At 49.2% G+C, this 24183-nt stretch overlaps 1 protein-coding gene across 2 annotated transcripts in view; it reads left to right on the top strand.

Moving 5' to 3' along the window:
- The window catches only part of LOC144827733 (sodium- and chloride-dependent neutral and basic amino acid transporter B(0+)-like), a 3091484-nt gene that overhangs the window by 76702 nt on the left and 2990599 nt on the right, over positions 1-24183 (top strand). For both annotated transcript variants that reach the window (XM_078685938.1, XM_078685939.1), the window contains 2 exons: positions 12556-12692; positions 20143-20287. In XM_078685938.1, the coding sequence (XP_078542064.1) occupies positions 12654-12692; positions 20143-20287 (184 nt within the window). In that variant the 5' untranslated portion in view covers positions 12556-12653. The remainder of the gene's footprint in view (positions 1-12555; positions 12693-20142; positions 20288-24183) is intronic.

Raw genomic sequence — 24183 nt, 5'->3', positions numbered from 1 at the left:
GGATACAGATATCCATTGCAAAACCTGTCAAACTTGCCAGGCAAGTGGGAAAAGCGGGCGGAAGCAGAAGGCTCCCCTCCAACCTTTTCCCGTGGTCAGTACCCCCTTTGACCGGGGGGGATTGACATTGTTGGGCCCCTGGACCCCAAGACAGCCATGGGCAACAGGTTCATCCTGGTCTTGGTGGACCATGCCACACGGTACCCGGAAGCCATCCCTCTCAGAACAGTGACGGCCCCCATGGTGGGACGGGCACTGATGGGTGTTTTCTCCCGAATGGGGTGCCCCAGAGAGGTGGTGTCAGACCGGGGCACCAACTTCATTTCCAACTATATGAAGTCTCTGTGGAAGAAGTGTGGGGTAACCTACAAGTTCACCACTCCTTACCACCCTCAAGGTAATGAGTTGGTTGAGAGATTCAACCGTACCCTTAAAGGCATGATTATGGGTCTTGAAGAACCAATGAGGCGTAAATGGGACGTCCTCTTGCCATGCCTGCTGTTTGCTTACCGTGAGGTGCCACAGAAGTCTCTAGGGTTCAGCCCCTTTGAGCTTTTGTATGGACACCCGGTAAGAGGACCTTTGAGTCTGGTCAAAGAAGGCTGGGAGCAATCTCCCAGGATACCTCCCCAGGATGTATACAGTTACATGCTGGCCTTTAGGAACCAGACTCGGCGCTTCAGAGATCTTGCTCAGGCAAATCTGGAGGCCAGCCAGGAAGAGATGAAACGGTGGTACGACCAGAAGGCCACTCTGGTAGAGCTTCAGCCTGGTCAGAAAGTTTGGGTCATGTCCCCTGTGGAACCTTGTGCGCTCAAGGACAGGTGGACTGGACCATTTGAGGTTGTGGAGAAAAAGAGCGATGTCACCTACATGGTGGACTTGAAGTCTCCCAGGAACCCCTTGCGGGTCCTGCATGTCAACCGTTTAAAGCCCCACTTAGAAAGGTCCGAAGTGGGCATGCTCCTAGCTACAGATGCTGAAATGGAGGAGGAGAGTGAGCCCCTTCCTGACCTCCTGTATGCAAAAGAGCAGGATGGGTCAGTGGATGGTGTTGTCCTCTCTGACACACTGACCCCTGAGCAGCAGCAGGATTGTCGCCAACTGTTGGGACAATTCCCTGATCTGTTCTCCTTGATTCCGGGTGTCACTCAGTGGTGTGTCCATGAGGTGGACACCGGGGACAGCACTCCTGTCAAGCACAAGGATTACAGAGTGACTGACAAGGTCAGAGCATACATCAAGGAGGAGGTCTCCAAAATGTTTGCCTTAGGGGTGGTTGAGTCCTCTAGCAGTCCTTGGGCCAGCCCAGTGGTCTTGGTCCCAAAGGCTGCAGCGTCTGGTGCTTCACCGGAACTTCGGTTCTGTGTGGATTACCGAGGACTCAATTCAGTCACCAAGACTGACGCGCACCCCATCCCCAGAGCTGATGAGCTCATAGATCGGTTGGGGGCTGCCCGGTACCTTAGTACGTTTGATCTAACGTCTGGGTACTGGCAGATCGCCTTGACTGATGGGGCAAAAGAGGGGTCAGCATTCTCCACACCAGACGGGCACTACCAGTTCCGGGTTATGCCCTTTGGGATGAAGAATGCCCCTGCCACCTTCCAGAGGTTGGTCAACCAGGTCTTGGCTGGACTGAAGGATTTCAGTGCCGCCTACCTGGACGACATCGCAGTGTTCAGCGCCAGCTGGGAGGAACACTTGCGCCACCTCCAGGAAGTGTTGTTGGCGCTGCGCAGAGCAGGCCTCACAATCAAAGCCAGTAAGTGCCAGATTGGGCAGGGTTCAGTGGTGTACTTGGGGCACCAAGTAGGGAGCGGCAAGGTGGCCCCCCTGCAACCCAAGATTGATACCATCCTGGCATGGGCACCGCCCAAAACCCAGACTCAGGTGAGAGCCTTCTTGGGTCTCACGGGTTACTACAGGAGGTTCGTTAAGGATTATGGTAACATTGTGCACCCCTTGACTTCGCTGACTTCCAGGAAGCAGCCACGACTTGTGAACTGGACTGACGCCTGTCAGACGGCCTTTGACACCCTGAAAACTGCAATGTGCACAGCACCTATACTCCAGGCACCCGACTTTTCTAAAGAATTTGTTGTCCAGACGGACGCTTCAGAGCATGGCGTGGGGGCTGTTCTAGCTCAGGTGAATGAAGAGGGCCGAGACTTACCTGTAGCCTTCATCAGCAGGAGGATACTTCCCAGGGAACAGAGGTGGAGTGCGATAGAGAGAGAAGCATTTGCTGTGGTCTGGGCGCTGAAGAAGCTAAGACCCTACCTGTTTGGGACTCACTTCCGGGTTCAGACAGACCACAGGCCCCTCAGATGGTTGATGCAGATGAGGGGTGAGAATCCAAAGCTGTTGAGGTGGTCCATTTCCCTACAGGGGATGGACTTCACGGTGGAACACCGCCCTGGCACAGATCACGCCAATTCTGATGGTCTGTCCAGATTTTTCCGCCTTAGTGATGAGGACTCCCTAGGGTAAGGGTAGTTCTCCCCACATTTCAGCTGGAGGGGACACGTGTTAGACCTGGCATCATTGGCATGAGTCTCTTCTCCATTTTTTTCTGTTTGCCTCCTCTGTTTACGATGTTTTTGCTGGTATATTGCTTTGGGCACTGTGCCACTGCTGATCAGTGCCACAGTGCAAGTGCTCCCTATGTGAAATTGCTGTATTGATTGAATTTCATGTTTGGCTTATTTGGTTTACTGTCAGTCCCTAGTAGCGTGCACCAGGAGTGCCAGGGCTTGTAAATACAAATGCTGCTAGTGGGCTTGCAGCACGTGTTGTGCCACCCCCAGAAGCGGCCTAGTAAAAGTATGTCTACAGGTCTGCCATTGCTAGACCTACGTGCAGTCTGGTACTGTCACGCAGACTGCGCAAGTACACCTACTTGCCAGTCCCTAAACCTTCCCTTAACTTCATGTTAGTCACCCCTATGGTAGACCCAAGGGCAGGGTGCATTGTAAGCATAAGGTAGGACAAGCCTGACAAGGTTGGCATGTCCTAATAGTGAATTACAGCCATATTCGTTTTCACTATTGTAAGGTTACCTGCTCTCCATCAGTTAGAATGGGCTGCCAGGATTATTAATGCTATAATCCTAGCAGGCTCGGGGAGCATGATGCAATGTCGAGTTTGGTATCCCTGAACTCAGGGTCTAATAACGCATCCGTTTGGGTGGATGGTTTTTGGACTCTGTGTTTGAAAATAGCACTTTTAGAAAGTAGCTATTTTCTTGTCTAACTGTCTACCGGTCTCTGCTGGTTCTGGTGTGCGTGTGACAGGAGCTGGGTGGCTCCAGAGGTCTGAATGAGTCAGTGTGGGATGAGTGGGGCATTTGCATTGAGAGTAGGGGAAGAGTAGCTCCTGATAGCCTGCCCTGCCTGATACAATGCTGGCTCCGCCCCCCTGCCAGGCGACTGATGACTCTGTGCCTGCCAGGGACTTTCCTGGCCCCACCTCCTGCCGGGCAACTGATGGCCCTGCCCCTGCCAGTGACAATGCTGGCTCCGCACCTGCTGGGCGGCTGAAGACTCTGCCCTACACAGTGAATAGGCCAGGTGCCTCGGCCTGGCAACACCCACAACAAACCCAAGTTGGGGGGAAATTCCCCTGCGTGGACAAAGGGATCAAAGCCAAAAAGGGGTATAAGAGAAGGACCCCTGAACCAAGAATTTAGATCACTTCTGACAAGGAAACCTGAACCAAGGACAAGAAGCCTGCTGATCCAAGGACTTGCCTACCCCTTTTGCCAGTGTGCTGTTTGTTGGGGGAATCCTGCAGTTGCTTCTTTATTTTTGCCAAGGAACCAGGAGAGAGGAACTGAGGGCCCGATGTAGGTAGGACTCATTTACCGATTTTTAATTACCGATTTGTACCGAATCGGTAATTAAAAATCGGTAAATAAGAAGGGGGGACATGTAGGAACATCCAGATGTTACTTTTATCGAATCGGTATTAATCGGTATCGTGGATCGAGACCTACCGAATCGGTGTTCGCCGAATCGGTAAGTAACGATTCGGCGAGTACCGAATCGGCTAATACCGATTCGGTAAATGCAATACACCTCCAGTGGCCAAATGGCCAATAGGAATGCATTGTAAATACCGATTCGGTATTCGCCGATTCGGTATTCGGCGAATACCGATTCGGCGAATACCGAATCGGTAAACACGGAATCGGCGAGCAAGTAAAAGTGAAACTAATGACAACAGCCAATGAGGTGGAAGCACCCTCCCCCACCCTAGCAGGGAGTGGCTACCCAGACAGGTGCAACTCATTAGAACTTTCTGGAGAGGCAGCCTGAGCTGAGCATTCAGAGTGAGCAGCAGTGGTAGCACTATCCTGAACTGTCTGGAAATGGCAAGCAGCTCTGAGAGCCAGAAGGCTGAGCGCAAGTGCAAGGCCAAGTTCAGCAGCAAGGAGCTGCAAGTGTTGGTGGAGGAGGTGGTGAGGGTCCACAGGCAGCTGTTTGGGAGGCTGTCCTTCTCAGTCCCAGAGAGCACCAAGAGAAACCTGTGGATTGCAATCGGTGGGAGGGTGAACGCAGTTGGTGTCACCCCCAGGAGCCTGGATGACCTCAAAAAGAGGTTCTATGACCTTCGCAGCCTCACCAAGAGGAAACTGTCCGAGCTGCACAAGCAGGCAGGACTAACAGGTGGAGGCAGTAATCCGGCGCCACCCCTCACTGACCTTGAGGAACTTGTGTCCACGACAATTGAGAGCGAGAGTGTGGTGGGAGTTGGGGACCTGGACAGCTCATCCAGAGCCAAAGCAAAAGGTAAGAAGCATGCGCAGCATGACGCACCCTACCAGACACCTCCCCTTTAGCCGCAATGCACAGCCAAACCCCAGCCCAGTACTGCTAGCAACATACATGAGAAATGCATCATGATAAATGTAGTCAGCTAATGTAGTAACAAATGCCAGTGCACATTCAAATGAAATGCACCTAGAAAATGATTCAGAGTATTGAAAATGGGATGTGCAATGCTTTTATTGTAGTGACTGTAAGACATATGCACTCAGTTCACAAATGCTTCTTTATACCTAGGGGCACCATCAGGCAGTGGAGCAGCGGCTACACAAGCTCCAGCTCCAGCACCATCAGACAGTGCGGTGGCAGGGCCAAGCATCATTGTACTATCACAGGAGGAGGAGGAGGAGAACAGCAGTGCCATGGGCTATGAGGATGACACAGGACATACCCTCTCATTTCCCCACTCCCCCCTACTGTCACTAACGCCCCCATTGCAGTTCTCACCGGAAATGTCACCCACACAGACCCACCCAGCACCTGCCACATCTCCTGCCAGGAGGATCACCGTTGCACCATTGAACATCATGGAGGGAGCAGCGGCTCAGGCTCCTGCACCCACCTCTGCAACACCTGTGGCACACCAGCCCACACAGCAGGCCAGAAGCAATCGGCGCAGGCCACGCACATCCAGCCCTGCTTCACCAGCACGGGAGGGCAGTGTGTTCCAAGGGCTGTAGGGGAGTATGGTCCGGATCCAAAGGATGCAGGCCAAGTCGATCCTGGCTTGCCAGCGCCAATTGTGGCAGCACAACCTGCACATGGGGGAGATGACAAAGGGGTTTAAGAGTTTTGTTGAGAGCAACAAGGAAATAGCTACTGGACTGGGGCGCATGACTACTGCCATTACCCAGCTATGCAGTAAGATGGAGGAGCACGAGCACTGTAGGCGCAGGGATGCCCGCGTGCAAAACCGGGCAATGAACCGCCTTGCAGCAGCAACCGCCCAGCTATGCCGCCGAGGGGCTAACATGGAGGACTGCCTCACCCAGAACACTTCTGAGGTGACCAGGGGCATGGCCCGCATCACCACTGCCATGGAGGCACTAATTATATCAAACTCGGTGGTGAATCCTGCCCTGGACTTGGGCGAGGCTGGGGACACCAGCAGCCGCAGCAGCCCGGCGAGTGCTGTATCTGAGCCGCGCCGGAGCAGCAAGCGCTCCGCTGAGGCAGCCGGACACACAGAAGGGGGTGAGCCACATCCAAGTGGGTCAGCTAAGCGCAGCAAGAAGTAAGACTGCCAGGGTGTGTGAGGCAAACCGGACAATTTACATTCCCCACCTATTATGTTATTGTTTAATTTGTTGCACATCAGTGCAGTAACGTTGTGCCTACATTATTAAAATTATTTTTTTTCTACATCCATTGACATGTCTGTGCATCTGTACTCACTCAGAAATAGTTTTCTGTTATCTCCTCACGTCTATATCTGCCATCACTTGGCGTAGACACCCCAGCAGGTTGTGTTTGTGGCACAGCAATTTCATCGTCAGGGTCCTCGTAGTCAGACAACTCTACCTCTGTGCCCTTCTTGACCGCAAGGTTGTGCAACATCGCACAGACAGCAATTATCTTGCAGCAGGTGATGGGGGTATATTGTCTTGCACCTCCGCTCTTGTGCAAGCATCTGAACCTGCTTTTCAAGATGCCGAAGGTCCATTCTACTACATTCCTTGTGCTTTTGTGCGCACGGTTATACCTCCTTTGGCTGGGTGTTGAGGGGTTGAGGTAGGGGGTGAGAATGAATGAGCGGAGGGCATATGCACTGTCGCCTACAAGAAAAAGGGGTAACATTACTGACATGCATACATGTACTTCACACTGCTATGTAGGTTATGGGGGTCTGACACTGTGTCTTACCTAGGAGCTATCCTTCACCGAATTCCCCTGCGGTCAACCGTGCATAAATTCCGCTATTTTGAAAGATGTAGGAGTCATGGGTACTCCCTGGAAATTTTGCTGCCACATATGTGATTACACACTTGGCATTACAAATCACCTGCACATTTATGGTGTGCCGTGACTTCCGATTGCGGTATACATATTCTGTGTCAGCAGGGGGACAAATCGGAATGTCTGTGCCATCTATGCAGCCAATGATGTGGGGAAATCTTGCCATCTGGTAGAAGTCTGCTTTTGTCTGTACCAGTTCTGCATGGGTTGCAGGGAAGGAAATGTATTGGTCCATCCTGTCAATCATGGCATCAAGGAACTTGTGGAAGAACCGTGACAGGCAGCTCTGGCTCACCCCTCCTACCGAAGCTACTGCACTTTGATAGCTGCCAGACGCCAGCAGGTGTAGGCTGCATAGCACCTGCATGTGCACTGGGATTGCGTGTGCCCTTGGGGTGGGGTGCTGCAACAGGGGTTGGAGGTCCCTTATGAGCTCTAAGATGGTATCTGGGTCCAGCCTGTACCTCTGTAGGATCTCTGCATCTGTCTGCATGAACAGGGTGATCCGCTGTCTATACACCTGTTCCTCTCTCAGCCATTCCCTCTCTCCATCCTGCTGTAGCCGTAGCCGTCTTGCTATGACATAAAAAGCTGCCATGGTGCAAGCAGAAATGCATTTTGGGTCCTTTTTTATAGGTTGCACCTGGTTACCACCTGATTCCAATCTATGGTAAAAACCGAATCTGAAATACCGATTTTGACGCTTATTCAGTATTTCAGAGCTTTCCTACATCTCAATCTTAAGTTTTTCACACAGAATCGGTTTTATACCGAATCGGTAATTTTACCGATTCGATATCTGTACCGATTCGGTTTATTTTTCCCGATTTTGTGTTTTCCGATTCGGTATTATACCGAATCACTGATATTTCCGAATCCGTATTTTTTACAGAATCGGTTTTGTTACCGCTTCGGTATATTTGCCGATTCGGTGTGATTTCCGATTCGGTAATCTACCGAAAGTGTAACTTTTCCGATTCGGTATTTTTACAGATTCGGGCGGATTTTGGACTCCTACATCCCGAGGGCTTGATACCGGTCGGTAACGGCCGAAAATACCGATTTTCGGCCGTTACAGACTGACCTACATCGGGCCCTGAGTGTGTACTCTCAAACTTTGCCAAGGAAAATCTCCAAGGGCTGGAAGAGTGCCAGCCTCCTGTTGAAGTCACAGGGCCAAAGGACTTCATTGATTTGCTGAAAGTGCTTGTTGCTGGAACTTGAAAATCCAGCACCTCTGAAGAATCCAGCAATCTCGACGCCGACGGACGCCGCCGAATCCAGCTCGACATCGTGAGTAACGGCTCCAGTGTCCCGCACCTTCGACGCCGGCTGCCGGGCCCGATAGACGCCAGTAGCGACGCCAGTGAGTAGCGAGTTCGGCTCCAGCTCCAAGTGACCCTGTGTCGACGCCGCCGCTGATCGCATCGACGCCGAGCCCTCTCGACGCCGTGAGCGCTGCTCACTCTTGCAACATCGACGACGACGCCGTATCCTGCTTCACCTCATGAGCGCTGCTCCCGCCTGACATCTGTAGATGCCGCTGCAGATCGCTCTGACTCCGAGGCCCGATCGACGCCGAAGACGCGACGCCGGACATCTCGACGCCGCTGATCATCGAGTGCTTCACTTTTCCAAGGTACTGTGTTGTGGGGGTCTGTGCGACTCCGGGCTCGACGTAGCGCTCCTCGCGGTCGACGCCGAACCTTTGGATTAACTTTGCCTCGACGTCGTGTGACTCCCGTGTGGGTTACATTGTTGCCAAGAACTTTGTTTTAGAGAAGAAGAGTTGCTTTTTATACTAAAGACTTTGTGCTAAGAAGAAACTACGCTTGAACTATTATTTTTCCTTCCAAGAGTATTTATTAAGACTGTGGTATATTTTTGCCGTTATCTGGTCTTGTGCTAAGCCTTATATAAAAATCCTTATTTTTATAATACTACTGTGTCGTGTCCATTTGTAGTGTATTCACTTTATTACTGTATGTGGTCATAAATGCCTAACGCACTGCCTCTGAGATAAGCCTGTCTGCTTTGCAAAGCTACCAAGGGGGTGAGCAGGGGTTATCTAAGTTTGTGATCCTCTTGCCCTGACTAGAAAAGGTGTGTCCCTATTTGTCAGAAGTGTATACCTCTGCCAACTAGAGACAGCCGCTTCTAACAACACCTTTTAGTGAAGATGATTTTTATGTTGTGTATTTGACAATGCCTCTTTTAGAAAGTGCCTATTTTTTGCTTAACTAGCTATTTGTGTATTCACCGTCTGGGTTCTACATGACAGGAGCAGGGATGTGCATTCACTCTAGAAAGACACAAGGGGGCGGGGTTGAGGTGTGCCTTTGCCTTTCCTGGGTGACTCCTAGCCAGGCTGAACAGACCTGGCTGAATTTAGAGTACTGGGAGGAGTTGTCACTTGCACTTGAATGGACTGTGGCTGCCTTCCAAAAATATGTCTTCCCCCACCTGGAGTGAACCTGGCCTAAACCAGGCAGAACTGGTTTATGTATGCCAGTGGAACGTTGGTTGTGTCAACTTCACAGGGAAATGTGACATACATATTGGGGCCCTGACCCCTGAACTTTAGAACTCTTTTGGATCATGGAACCTGCCAAGAAGAAGAGCTGTAGAAGCTGCAAGAAAAGACTACCACTTTGCTGTGTGCTTTGCTGCGTTGGCCTGCAGCAGCGGATTCTGTCTTGGGCAGAGAGAGGACTGAACTGAACTTTCTGCAACATTATTTCAGAGTTTCTCCAAGGACTTGGGGGTAGAGATTTCCCCCTGTTCAATAAGTCTCAGGAACATCAAAGACTTCAAATTAATCTGCTACCAGCACTGGGAACTATATGTTTTGTGTTGCAACAGAAAAAAAAACACCCGACTCCGTCAATGTATGTGCTGCTGACTCCGTGACCCGAAGACACTGCAGAGGGCACCTCTGCACTTTGCACCGCAACCCTGGTCTCACCATCGACTTTGTTCGCCACTGCCATGAAGCATCTGCTTGCACTCTCATTCTGTACTGCCTCGCTTCACACTGACGCCCTGGTATCCCCGATGGTGCCGTGACGGCATCACCGATGCTGCTGCCTGCACCATGGCCTGTGGACACCACTTGTGGAGAACATGGAGCACCGTCTTGCTTCGCACCGCAGCCCTGGTCTTAATTGCGACGCCGCTCGAGGCTGGCATCGGCATCACTTCCTGCACTGTGGTTTGGGGCACCCCTCGTAAGTTACACAACGCACCTCCCCGTCCCACAGTGCAGCCTTGGCCCACCGACATCAGCACCATTGACTTCAGTTCGTCAGCCGACGACATCGCTTCAGCCACGACGACGCTGTTGCCTGCACAGTGAATTACTAGCACCGCTTTGCATCACAGCCCTGGTTTTACTAATGCCGTCACCGAGCCACTGCCTGCACCACGACCCGAGGGCACCAGACACCGGAGCACTGCACTTCGCACCGCTGCCCCAATGCCTGCCAGTGCGGATGCTCCCGACTTTAACTGCACGTAGTTTGACCTGCAACACGTGTGGCTTCAAGGGCCCGACAACTCCTGCACTGACCTCCAGGACCGACGCCTCTGATGCCGGATCATTGCAAGGTCCCCAATGTCTTCCTGACACCGTAACTAGCCCGTGACACCGCAGTCTGCTAGAACTGTTGGATTTGTTTGTTCACAACGCTGTGATACCCCTGGATGGAGCTATCAACTTCAAGGAACGGTTTTAAAGTCAAATTTTTGATTTATGATTATTTTAAGTAACTGTATGTTGGATTTTTATCGTTTTGGACTTGTTTCACAAGGATAAATATTACCTATTTTTTCTAAAACTGGTGTGATATCCTGTGGTATGGTGTTCACTGTATTACTTCTGGTTATGTGCAAATGCTTTACACACTGCCTCTGAGATAAGCATGACTGCTTGTGCCAAGCTACTTAAGGGGTGAGCAGGGGTTACTTTAGAAGTGTAACTCCCTTATCCTGACTAGGAAGAAAGGGGCCCTTCTTGAACAGGGTAACAACCTGCCAACTAGAGACCCCCATTTCTAACATGTAGTTTGATGAGCTGGAGAGAGAAGATGTCTGGAGAGAGAAGATCCTTGGAGCACTGGAAAATTACAGGTGAGAGGGGGGCTTCTGTACATCCCATGTATATTTGCTGGAGCATCTGCAAAGGAGTGAACTAATTGAGTATGTAGCACTCCTGGATAGTAATTAAGCCATCTTTCAGACTGGAGAGCAATATCCGAACTACGTACTTTGTAAAGCACAGAGAGACCTATAAGAATCATTATAGCTTGCTGACCCTTATTCAAAGGCTTCAGGAGCTCTTCTCAGCTAGTTTATTTACTATCCCCTTCAGGGGTCAGAACCTTCACTGAAGATCATGTAATAACTTCTTTAATTCAACAATATTTTGCAGTCTTCCAATTACAACTTTTCATTTTTCCAGGTGAAGGTAGATGGAACTCAAATGTTAATTTAATGTTCGCTGGAGTCTTGCCATAGGTTTTCATTTCTAGGGTACTTTGTCAGCCAATAGAAAGGAGGTTATCATGTTCGTGATTTGAATTGCCAGAAAAGGGAAACCCAGTTTCATGCAAGTACCAGGACAAGCCCAATACTTAGAGTGGAGGATTTAATCTATGAAGCTAAAATAATTATCCATCTCCTGAGTACAAGCTTAAAGGTGGTAAAACAATGTTAGGGGATGTCTAGAACCAACTTACACATTTTTGATATTTTTTATTTGAAAAAACATCAAGGATTTACAGTGTTTTGGGCCAATGAATCATCTATTGCATTGATGTCTTTCGGGGAAAGTAGGTGTTTAGGAGGCCCAATTTAAGAGTTGGTTTGGGTTACCCAAAGTGATGACGTCCTAATGGAGACAGTAAAGGAGATGAATGATGGATGGATGGATGTTTTATGGTTTTGTTGGGTCTGTTGTGTTAGTTATGAAACCCCAGGGCCGGCTTTAGGGCAGTTCGCACTGGGCACTGACCTGGAAGGGGGGCACCGACCTTGGGGGGCGGGGTGTGCCGTGTTTAGCAATAACTTATGATTTAAAGCACCTATTGCAGAGTTCCTTGTACATCGAGATTTAAGGCAGCAACAACAATCTCAAGATGACTCTTATGATTAATGTTCCTGATGGAGAGAGAAAGATCAGAGTATTGTCTAGTGGCAGTCTTACACCTTATACTACCTTGAGAAGAAGCATTTTACAAGAATTAAAACAACATAAAGTAGCGTAGAGGTTTAATATGCCTGTTGTAACGAAAATATCTGTATTTTATGTGGCTAGATGAATGGATTAGTAAACTCATCCTTTACCAGTGCTTTAAAACAATTTAAATGCATGTGAGAGAGGGGCTAAGTCGAGGTGAGGGGCACTTTTGCAGGGTGGTAGTGAGGCAATCAGAGGAGGAGGTCATGGGGGGCGTTTTAAAATGATTGCTGCACTGGGCGCCACCAGCACTAAAGCCGGCCCTGTCTAACCCCACTAGCAACACGTTTTTTTTAAAGTGACTAGGGTTCAGGGGGTGTCAATAAAGGAGTGCCTAGGCTATGCTTTTGAGGTTTTCATTGTGATAACCCGGAATTTTGAGAGTGGGCCTTAGGTTACAAATGTAAAGCATGGTCTGTAACTATAGAACTAATATTCACTTTCTCACACACAATAAGTTACTTTAGTTCGGTCATGAAGCATAGTGATGCTACTTTTGGTAAACCTTGGCTAACAGCTCCGAATTGTCTTTAGCCACAGCTGCAAGCGACATCTAAGTCCTAGAGCGAGCAAAGAGCGTTTTTCTGCTACAAAAATATTGCAAGAATGTCTCAGATGAGGAGATTTTATCCATGAAATCGGAGAGTCTACAGCAACATTTACGAAACATGGTAAAAACTGTTGTCTTTCTCTGAATTAGGATTACTGCTCAAGATCACAATATTTGAATTTGCATCTGAAAAGACTGCTTTATAGTTTAAGATTTACCATTTTAAGGTGCAGCAGCTATACATACAAAATGTTTCTGGATGGATTCGACAAAGTAGTCTGGCATAAAACACTTTTTTTAACACAATTTTTATTAGCGTTCAATGGTATGTAAATACATTATGCATTCAAACAATTTTTGTTCATAGTTTGTTGTTCAAATACAGTGTACATCTATATCCGTGGCTTAATTCTTATACATTTACTAATTGAAGTTGCATGATACATCAACATTCCGTTAGGTGAACCAAGCGTAGATATCCCATTATACTTGGAACTGTACACCCGGATATATCAGTCCACTGTCATTTATACTGCCCAAACATCCACCCTAATTAACCCCTCCCCCCCTCCCTGCCAACATTTAACTGTAAACGTAACCGCTTCTTTTCCAAACATCCCCTTCCGGGGCAAGTGCTACGTGGGCCAATCATACTATTAGTGAGCGAGAGAACCCCGGGGGGGAGAAGTCGGTGGGAGGACAGGACAGGAATGGAGAGAAAAGCAGGGGGCCCCTCTATGTCTAGACTACAACCCACTCAAGAACCAGGCATTATTTATCTTGTTTGTCAGCAGTTCCAAAGGCTCTACTGCATCCCCATCTGTTTCTGCTTTAAACTGCTCTATTAGCTGAGACCACTCAAGAAAAATCGGCCTCCTTCTCAGACCTCTATATTCTTCGCGTCGAAGTGCTTCCCCTTCCGCCACCGTCCATCTGATGACCTCCTCCCTTCATTTGTCTTAACGTGGCGCCGTGCGAGATTTCCAGCACTCTGTTATTAATCGTTTGGCGTGCATCAGGTCCAAGCCCGCAAATCGGCGTAGCAGTTTTGCCGTCTTCTGGAGCTTCCATAGTATCCCAAGGAGAGCATTCAGTTAGCTGGGATAGACCTCGGGTAACCTCTGACCAAAACATCCCCAAATTTAGAGCAAGATCATAACATGTGAGTAAAATCAGCGGGTTGGTGGGAACATCTTGGGCATAATGCAGAGGCAGCAGGATACATCATCTGAATTGCCTGCGGTGTAAGGTATGCCCTGTGTAATATTAATACTTGTATCGCCTTCAGTCTAAAATTACGAGACACCCGTCGGGGATGTTCTAGGACGGAGCTCCATTCCCTATCCTCTAATTCCCTTGTCAGGGCCACTTCCCATTTATACTGGAGAGAAAATAGCAGTATATTCAAGTGCTCTCTCAGTCCTTGTTACAGCCATCTAACAAGATGGCGCCCAGGTCCCATTATGTGAAGGGACCACATCAATTGAAATGTAGGGGGTTCTTTCTGATCTACTAGCCAGTACTTCGGATATATTGTGTGATCGTTGCATGTATGAGAAACACTGTCCGGCACCGCGTTGGCGTGTACAAGCTCATCATGGGACGTCAAGTTACCATCCAAAAAGAGGTCCCCTACTGTCAGTCAGTCAGTCATATTAGCTTTATTTCGATAAAAACATATCTTAAAAGCTATAATACATAGGTTAAAAACAGAATTATTATTAAAAAAGACAAAGCAATATCAAAAGTATTACTAACACTCTATATGACTGAACAGAGAATTCATCTGGACCTTCATAGTAAGATAGTTAAAATAGCATTAAAAGATAATATGTACAACATAAAATCAGAAAAAGTACAGTTTCTAAAAAGCGGGTAGCTCATAGCAGCAACAATACTTAAGGGTTAGCTTTCAGCGATCTTGACCTAATGATCCAAGCCCAGCTCAGGAATTTGGCCAAACCACAGACGTACAGGGCTCGTGCATCAGATCTTAGAAGGCACAATGCTGCGAGATGGTTACGAGTGCACAATTCCCTGCAAAGTGGTTTGAGCCAACGTTCCCTTGGAGCTTTATAGGCTGGGCATGCGAACATAATATGTGCCACTGACTCTAGAGTGGCTTCACAGATCGGGCAGGAAGCTGGTGTCTGATAGGGAGCCTTCCATTGGGCAGTGATTTCGCACATGGGAAGCGAGCCAACCCTAAATTGGAAGAACAAAGCCCTATCATAAGGTTTCTGGATAACATCTAGGTAGGGTTTGTAGAAAGTGGAGTTTTTAAATTGCATAAACTCTTCAGTTAGCCTACGGAGATTGGTATCCAGGAAAACCTTAGTGCGAACCCACGACCAATACATTTTCTTGAGTTTTGCCTTCGGCGGAGCGGTTCTGTTTAGCCACGCTTCGCCCAGACCAAGGTCGTATAAGAGGGTTTTCAGGTCCTTCAGCCATTTCAACTTGTGCCACCCGTCCATGTTCAGTATTTCATTTAGCCCTGCTGCATACCCTGCCAATTCTGGTGTCCGCCATAGGCGGGCCCACAGCAGGAGGTGACGCAGTCTGGCCAAATCTCTAAATGGGTGGCACCCTAGGTCCTGCAACAAGGGCCTAGAAGGGGTTCTCGAGGGCAACATCATAAGTTCTTTTGTAAATGTATTCTCGGATCGCACTAGTTGGTCTATGTTGGAGAAACCCCAGAGTTCGGCACCGTAGATTGCAGAGCTCACTCCCCTTGCCTTATATATATCAATTGCAGGAGCGATAGGCCTGCTCACTGAGGTACGGTGTTCTTTAAGTATTGCCCCCGTAACCCTCCTGTGATTCAGGAGCATTTTCTGTATATGGCAATTCCAAAGCATAGAGTCAGAAATGCGAATTCCCAAATAATCGAACATGGTGACCCTCTCTAGTGGGACCATGTTCAGTACAGGGGGAGTCCCAAGATTCTTTGGATGGTTCAACACCAAATACTTAGTTTTTCCAGAATTGATAACCAGCCCACAGTCGTTACAAAACGACTGGAAGCTGTCTAACAAACTCTGTAAGCCCTTCGGGGTCTTAGAGATGAGAAGGGTGTTGTCGGCGAACAGGAGTGTAGGAATTTTATTGCCCGCCAGGGCTGGTGCGTTAGATGGTATTCGCTTTAAATGCTCAATCACCCCGTTCACATATAAAGAGAATAGGGTGGGAGCTAAAACACAGCCCTAGCGGACACACCTGTTCACCGGTATTCTATCAGTCTTCTCTCCTTGGGTACCCCATCTTACTTGGGCATAATTGCTCTCGTGAAGACGCATCAACAGTCTTAGAAGATACTTTGGGACCCCCAATTCAGCCAATTCCTGCCACAGATACCATCTTTAGATCTATGAATGTGAGGTAAAGACTGCCCTTACCTAGCTGTACCACCTTCCAATAAAGGAGGGTCAGCCTGAACACCTGCCCTATTGTCCCTGTACCGGCCCTAAAGCCTGCTTGTAAATCGGAGAGGATTGTGTTATCATCGGCCCATTCCAGGATCCTCTCCAACACCACCCTCCCAACAACCTTTTGTACTGAGTCAATTAGGCTTATTGGGCGATGGTTGGCAGGGTCGTCCCTGGCGCCCTTTTTATAAATGGGGACGACCTCTGCTCCCTTCCAGGTATCTGGGACTGGGGAGCCTTTGTCAATGGCAATAATGAGGATCGTGATAAATTTCGCCCATTTTGCGAGGTCTGCCCGGAGAAGATCGCCTGGGATGCCGTCTGGGCCTGCTGCCTTAGCTGGAACTATGCGCTGAATAGCCGTTTTCACCTCTTTCGCAGTAAAGGGATAGCTATTTTCATCCCCTTGGCCTATACTGGGGTCGGTTAGTGTACCTTCCTGTACAGCATCCTCAGTGATGGAATAAAGATTCAGAAAATGATCATGCCATATATGGTTTGGGATGTTGCAGGTAATCGATTCATTATCAGGGCGTGTCTTCGAGCTGATAAGACTCCAGAATCGGCCAGCATCTTTCTCCAGACTGGCTGATTTTAAGTCTTGCCAGTGCTGTTCTTCCCACTCTATTTTATCATGGGTCACTGCATCCCTGTACTCCATTCTTGCTTGCTGGATCTTTGGGAGCAATTTGCTTTTCACTGCAGAAACTAGGGCAGTTTTTTTCCGCCTGCTATCTTTCGTGTACCATCGGTCATTGTTGTTGGACTTCTCAAACACTAGGGGAGGACCTGGCCTGACGGTAACACGAAAGAGATTCCTCAGTGTGCTAATAGTTTTTTCATAAATGGGCGGGATTTTATCAATAGTAACAGGGTCTATGGAGGCTTCGCTCATTTCCCCCAAGGCCTCTGCTACTATTTGTCTAATGGCTGCAAGTTTATTGTCGTCCAGGAGGACTATATGCCATTTCAGATATCTGTTGCAGTTGGAGGGGATTACTTCCCTTGTTGGTATTAGGTGTTCTGGGCCGAGGGGATCATGTTTAGACAACCATGAAGATTTTAGCGATAGAGACAGTGGATTGTGGTCACTGATGACTGTTGGTATTATTGTCATGTCTATTAGGTGCTGCCACAATTTGTAATTCAAAAGAATATAATCAATTCGCGAGGAACAATGCACCCTATTGTAGGTGTGTGCCCCTTTTGGATCAGACACTGACCTTCCGTTTGCCGCCCTTAGCCCATACTCTATGGTCATAGAATTCAATTGGACGGCCAGTTTGGTCCATCTTTTTATTGGTGGGATGTTCAGCCGTTTCGTGTCGTCCTCTTCGATGTCCAGCACATCCTCGGCAGCGAGAGGCTCGAAAGTGCAATTATAGTCACCCGCTACCAGGATGTGCGAGTCATGTGGGCAATTAGAGAGCTCAGCCTCTAGGGATATAACTATTGGGGATTCTGCTCCTCCCTTCATTCCCCGGACATAAATATTAAATATTTCTAGGGTTCTACCCCCTTTATTTTCCCTAGTGCTCAGTCTTAACAGGTCAGGGGAGATACAATGGACTTGTTTCACTGAGCAATCCAGAGATATACTAATCCATACCAGTAACACCCCAGAGGAGCGCCCTTTCCCTGTTATTGACGGTGCTGCTGGGACATAATAGGACACAAAGCCTGGTTTGTGATAGACATCCTGGCTCCAGGTCTCTTGAAAAATACAAATTGCATAGCCTTCAATAAGTCTGTTCCAATATGGAAGCGCTAGCTTCTTGGCAAGACCAGCTATGTTCCAGCAGAGGCCCTTTAGGCTTGCACTGTCTGCTTTCTGATACCCCTGTTTGTTAGACAGTTCAGTCTGGATACTATCAAAATCCCTATTATGGTTCGCAATACAAGGACTTGAGGTTAGGGCTATAGACTGTGAAGTCTTTAGGGGAGAGTGAAGGGGGGCAGGTTTATTTAATCCTATCTGATTGTTAACACTCCCTAGAGCAATAATAGGAGTAGGGGCGCTAAATGCAGAGGGTGGTACTAGGTCGCACATACGGAGAGTTATTAAGTGGGGAATTCCTATCATTCAATCGTTATTATCTAGCTGAGACCCTCCAGTAGACTTGGTAGTTTCATTACTCCTAACGGCATTGCTTGCCGACGGTGAGCATCTAAATTGTATATCTGAGGTGCCTGGGGGGCAGGTCCTATACTCCAATGCCAGTAGTCCCTCGGCCAGATAGGGGGATTTCAGTGTGAGCTCAATGGTGTTCAATCGCTGCGCTAAGTGGGAGTGCCTTGTTACCTTGACAATATCCTCTCTTATCAGAGAGTGACAGCCCCTTACCTGTCTAATCCAATGTATCACCTTATTGCCTAAAGAGTCCCCATGTTCGGGACCTGCCACCTTGGGGACGTTGACCATAAAAACTGTCTGATTTGGAGGTATAGGGTGGTATCGCCATCCATCAAGAGGACTACCTTGGGCTGCTGTGTTATGTGGGCCGTCTGGGGTATAGGGGGAGGTGTGGTAAGACGAGCCATGGCTTTCTTCCTACTCTGCACTGTCGTCTCAGACCCCTTAGACAGCCCTGCCATGTTTGTTGGATTAAGACTCAATGGTTGGTTGGGTGCAGGGCTTGGCCTGCCAACTTGCCTGGGCTTTTTCAAAAGCGAATCCAAGGGCTGCAATATTGTGAGGGAGTTCTGGGGGGGGTGATGTGGGAGGGGAGTGTATCTTTACCATCCAGCCACCCCCACGGCTGCAACCCAGACTTAGGAGTGCGTCTATGACTCTGGCACCCTTCACAGCTTTCCAACCACATCAGGGGGTGAGGGCAGGGGCAGCATGTCACACCACTCAATGTACAACCCCAGTCATGCAGCGTCAGGACCCTCCGGGCTCTCGGGTAGAGAGCGCCCGTCTAGGCCCAAAGCCTGGACCTCTCGTGTGACCGCTCTCTACCTTCGGGTCTATTCCAGCCGGCCTGCCATCAGACGAGTCCGCGGCATCCGAATACACCTCACTTTCATTAGGCCCACCGCATCGCAGACACTCTCCACCATCTAAATTTGAACCGGGGAATGCCACAGCGCTGCAGCCTGCTAGCAGTGGGTACACACCTCAATCCACCATGTCCGGCAGCTCCGCCAGCCTCGCTGCCACAAAGGGGCCCCTGATAAATGATCGGATTTGGCGGCCCGGCCCGGAGCTCGTGGCTTATGCGATCTCCATCTTGGACTGCTAGCCACGCCCCCTCGGCCTAAACCACTTTGTTGAGTTCACTTTTCCTTTTGTTTTTTTTTCTTCAGAACAAAATTTTATTATGTTGTTGAAGAGATGTCATACAAGCACAGCGCCCCGGGAACCGGAGAAGCTGTGAGCATTAATAGAATAATCACATTTAGGCAATTCAAACAACAGTGTTTTCTTGTTTTTAAAACAAAAATAATAATAATAGAGTAACATTCCTATATCCCCCCTCCCTTCACTCTCCCGCCCTTCCCACCCGGAACCCCGCCCCCTGCACAGCGTCTAGTTAGTCTGTAAACCAAAAGCATGTCAAGAAACCTTCAGTGTGTACTCCTCATCACCCGGGGCACTTTTCCTTTTTAAAGCAAAAACAACTTTGCAGTCCTTTGAACCTAGCAAGATTCAAGTAATTGCTTTTCTCTTAAGAGCGCCAATATTATTGTTGGCCTATTGGCATACGTCAAAGTGTGTAAAACACCATGATCCATAAACATGAATTGCACCTAACATTATTGTTTGTAGCCTAGCTACAAATTATCTCCGCCACCCCTTGTATGCAAGCCTACTGGTCAATCCAACCCAACCCTGCACTTGAACGGATGCACTGTTTGTCTTTCTGTCGTGTTAAAGTAAATGTATATACAAATTGTAAACTTGCCGACAAACTTTAGTTAAAGATTGCAGGCTAAAGTTTGTGCCTTACATACCTGTTTCATAATCCACCCTTGTGCAATATAAGTTGCAAGAATGGTTAACCTTTTGTGTTTTTATATATTGCCACACATTTAAGACACATACTTTGTGTTAAATATTTAAATTTAGTAGTGTACCAACTGCTTCATCTCTTCTTCATCAGCTGAGCCTACACTAAATATTTTATTTCACGTCCGCAGGACGCGCAAGTAGCTGCAGAGGATGAAAGCCCAGAACGTGGCACCTGGTCAAACAAAGCCGACTATCTCTTATCTATGGTGGGATACGCTGTGGGATTAGGCAATGTCTGGAGATTTCCTTACCTGGCCTACAAGAATGGTGGAGGTAAATAAACATATTTACATTGTACTTTGTATCTGTGCGTGTTAATCTTACCACACATTCGAAAGTCGATTGTTTGACAGCGGAGAACAGGGCAAATGAAGTACGGTATACCCCTGAAAGTCTTGCTCACGGCCTTTCGTGGATGTGTACATTGTGCCGTCCACTTTAGATTATGGCTTTTAGTGATGGGTACAGGGTGCTTCTTTCCTAGTGACAACAATTACATGTAAGACATCTGTGGATGTGATAGGGCTTGGAACACAAACATGCAATGGATTTCTGTCACACAACAAAATGGTAGAAAGGTGAAAACAGCATGAAACCCCTTCCGTTGTTGTCCCCGTATTCAGCTCTGTTGGAAAGAGAATGGTGCTGGACAGTTCACTCGTTTTTATCAGCTTTCACTACCCCCTTTCAAGAGCCCCTCTGTCGACCACTGAGAGTCACACTTCCCTCTTCATAGGCTTGGTAGGCACCTGGCAGATCTCTCTCTGCTGATGCCTGGTTGCGCGCCTGCTGCCTTGTGCTTGCTTGAAGCAGACTTCCGCGCCTGCCACTGGGCGCGCGAGTGAGAATGAGGGAACAGGCAACGCGCTTAGTACCATCATGGCGACAACACTCCCTACCCCCAAGCACATAGTATGCATGCAAATAAATACACACCACACAAATTTTGTTATGGGAAAAACTGCTGCAGGTTTATTGCATACAACATTATGCAATATGGTGGGTTATCTTACGGGCGATCCAAGGGCAGGCAGCCTTCTCGCCACCTGCCCGCCTGATGAGCCAAGCAGCACTGGGGCGAACCCCGTCTGTGCTACCCCTTCTGGTGATCCACCTCCCAGATCACGTGACACTTCTTACTCACACCCCTTTCAGGGCGGAACGTAGCAAGGCAAGCCCCCGGTTGTTCAGGCCCACAACCTCCCGAAGGACAAACGGGGCGCCGACACGGTTTCCAGGAACCTGCCATGAGGCTCCTGGGCTCTGGCACCCCTATGTGCCGTGCAGAGGTACCCTTTTGTTTTGTATCCATTTGCTTCCAGATCGCCCTGTAACACCGCCTGCAACAAAAAAAGTACAAGATTACAACATTCTCACCATGCTTCTTACCACCGACCATGCCGGGTACGCGGTAGGGTGGGAGACGACGTGTCCTGCGAGGCAGCGGCCGCACGTAACCGGTGCGGTGACAAAGAGGTCGTCGGCCTGGTGAGGGGGACATATATACCCTCACCCCGCCTCGCCCACTGGACATGACGCAGCACTGCCCGCGCCCAGGAGGGGACTCCCCGAGAGTCCCTGCCCCTTTGGGAGGAAAGGGGGGGTGTGGAATGCCCGATGGCACTAGAGGGCCGCCCTCTTGAGTGGCCTCCTGCGGTGGCCTCGGGCAGCCGCATAGTACCATCATGGCGACAACACTCCCCACCTCCAAGCACATGATACGCATGCAAATAAATACACACCACACAAATTTTGTTATGGGAAAAACTGCTGCAGGTTTATTGCATACAACGGTATGTAATATGGTGGGTTATCTTACGGGTGATCCAAGGGCAGGCAGTCTTCTCTCCACCTGCCCGCCTAATGAGCCAAGCAGCACTGGGGTGAACCCCGTCTGTGCTGCCCTTCTGGTGATCCTCCTCCCAGATCACTTGACACTTCTTACTCACGCCCCTTTACGGGCAGAGCGTAGCAAGGCAAGCCCCCGGTTGTTCAGGCCCACAACCGCCCGAAGGACAAACGGGGCGCCGACACGGTTTCCAGGAACCTGCCATGAGGCTCCTGGGCTCTTGCTCTGGCACCCCTAAATGCCGTGCAGAGGTACCCTTCTGTATCCATTTGCTTCCAGATTGCCCTGTAACTCCGCCACAGCTGTGTCGGCGGCTACCGTCGCCGACAGAGCCCCCCACCAAAACAGCTCAGTTATTCCTGCAACTTCTCATAGACGGGCCCCCTGCCAGAATGGACAGGAGACGCCATCTATATCCCAGTGACCCTTGACGTTAGACCGCCAGAGTCTCATGATGAAGGCCTTTCTGACCAGTGAACTTGTGCCAAGAACTAATACTCCTGTGGGAAAGTTCCATCGCTTTACATGACTCTGCCCCGTGCCACTAGGGCGGGGCGTATTCAGGCACTATAGTTCACATTGCTCCCTGAATTTGCTGGTCGCCACAGGCTGCGCCGAGTGTCTTGCACACCTGTGTCCCACATCTTAAGGGGCAGCAGCCCACTTGTTAGCTGACCACTCCCACACCCGCCTGCCCACTTAGGCTGTTAGGGTGAAAAGGAATACACTTTTGTATTTGCAGTCATTCTGCTTTCTAAATCCTGCCGCACCTGGTTGTCCATAACTATAAGTATGTGACAAAGCACAAGGGATCGCCAACTCAGCTCCCTCTGTGGTGAATCCCCCTGGGGATACCGACTCGCAGAATATCTGGATAATACCATGCCCCCTGCCGGTCATATGGAGCCTACCTTTAAGGACTAAGTCCTGCTTACACCCTCCCTAGCATATTCACGAATAGGGAGTCGGGGGGGCTTCACCTGTCCACACTGAGCAGCCCCAGGGGTGGAATATAACCCGCCCTGCTGATATAAATTCTTGTAGCACACTGAACGTGCCACATGCTCTATTACATAGTCTTTCGTGCTAGTCACCTTCTAATCCCTATTTCTTGGGACGGCAGCACAGGATGACCTTAAACTATCATCTTGGTGAGCAACCACCACCTGTATTGGTCAGTGAACCTTCAAAAGCACACAATTCTCACCTGGGGCGCCCCTCAATGAGACCGGCTCCACGCCTGTAAGGCCAGGCAGGCATATATTCAACCTATTTACTGTTTTTTGCCACTTGGTACCTTACTAGTTGCAGCTGTGTTTTAGTGAAGCACGCGTGCCCCCGTGGCATGCCGGCGCTAAGAACCGGTGTATGTTACCCACTCGCTGATGTGTCGCTAACTGCCCATGTTTGGTTTGAAGGGATGTTGAGTGATTCCTGAGGAATGGGACTTGATACTCCAACTCAGTTTGACCCCAAAGTTGGTACAGGCCAAGAAATGGTCCTGCCCTTCAAGGTACATCTACCCCAGCGTTGATTATCGGTGAAATTGGGCCCCAGGTGGCAGCGATGCCCCCTCCAATCTCAGGTTCCAGCCCAAGGAGGATAACCAGGGAGCAGACAAGTCTATGGGAATCAGGGGGAACATTCGCTGCCAATACCTGCCCCTTCCTGAATATTGGGGCGCCTAACGGTCTATAATACCCTGTCGCAATGGGCTCTGATGCAATGTTTACCAAACTTCTCTGCGCCACAGAACTGACCACTATCACCGCCCGCCTGCTGCCCTGGTTAAAGCATGGATGAGTGTGTTGTTCTAACTGAGGCGACCTGACACCTGCCCTAGGCTGCAAAGGAATGTCCACCCAGTGTACCTGGTACCTGATTCTTTAAGGAGCCCGCAGCTGTTCCCCATGAAGGCCCTCGTAACCAATTGCACATTTGCAGTCTCAGTGTTTTGCAGTGCCTCTTTGTGTAGAAATTAGCAGAGTAGTGTAAGATTATACTTTGGGCTGGTACCCGGTGTCAAAGGCAGACTGTTAATTTGAGGGTTCTGGCATTACCTCTGGATATATACTACAAAACACCGTGCATGTACCACACGCCAGTACCATTGGCCTTACAATGCCTGTAAGTTGAATGAGATAACTGAAGCCCCAATTCTGCCTTCGCTGCGTAGCATATTGAAATGCCTCCATTCTGCCCTGGTGTGACTGTCACCTATTGTCTTTAACGTGCATTAACTGTGTCTCCCTTCAATGAGTGGAAGGCTCAGCCGCAATTGGGACCATTACAATAAATGACTTCCGCGACAGCCAGACAG

This window comes from Lissotriton helveticus, chromosome 4_1, assembly GCF_964261635.1.
Source record: "Lissotriton helveticus chromosome 4_1, aLisHel1.1, whole genome shotgun sequence".
In the NCBI taxonomy this organism is placed as follows: Eukaryota; Metazoa; Chordata; class Amphibia; order Caudata; family Salamandridae; genus Lissotriton; species Lissotriton helveticus.
This window is presented reverse-complemented; position numbering and strand designations above follow the sequence as displayed.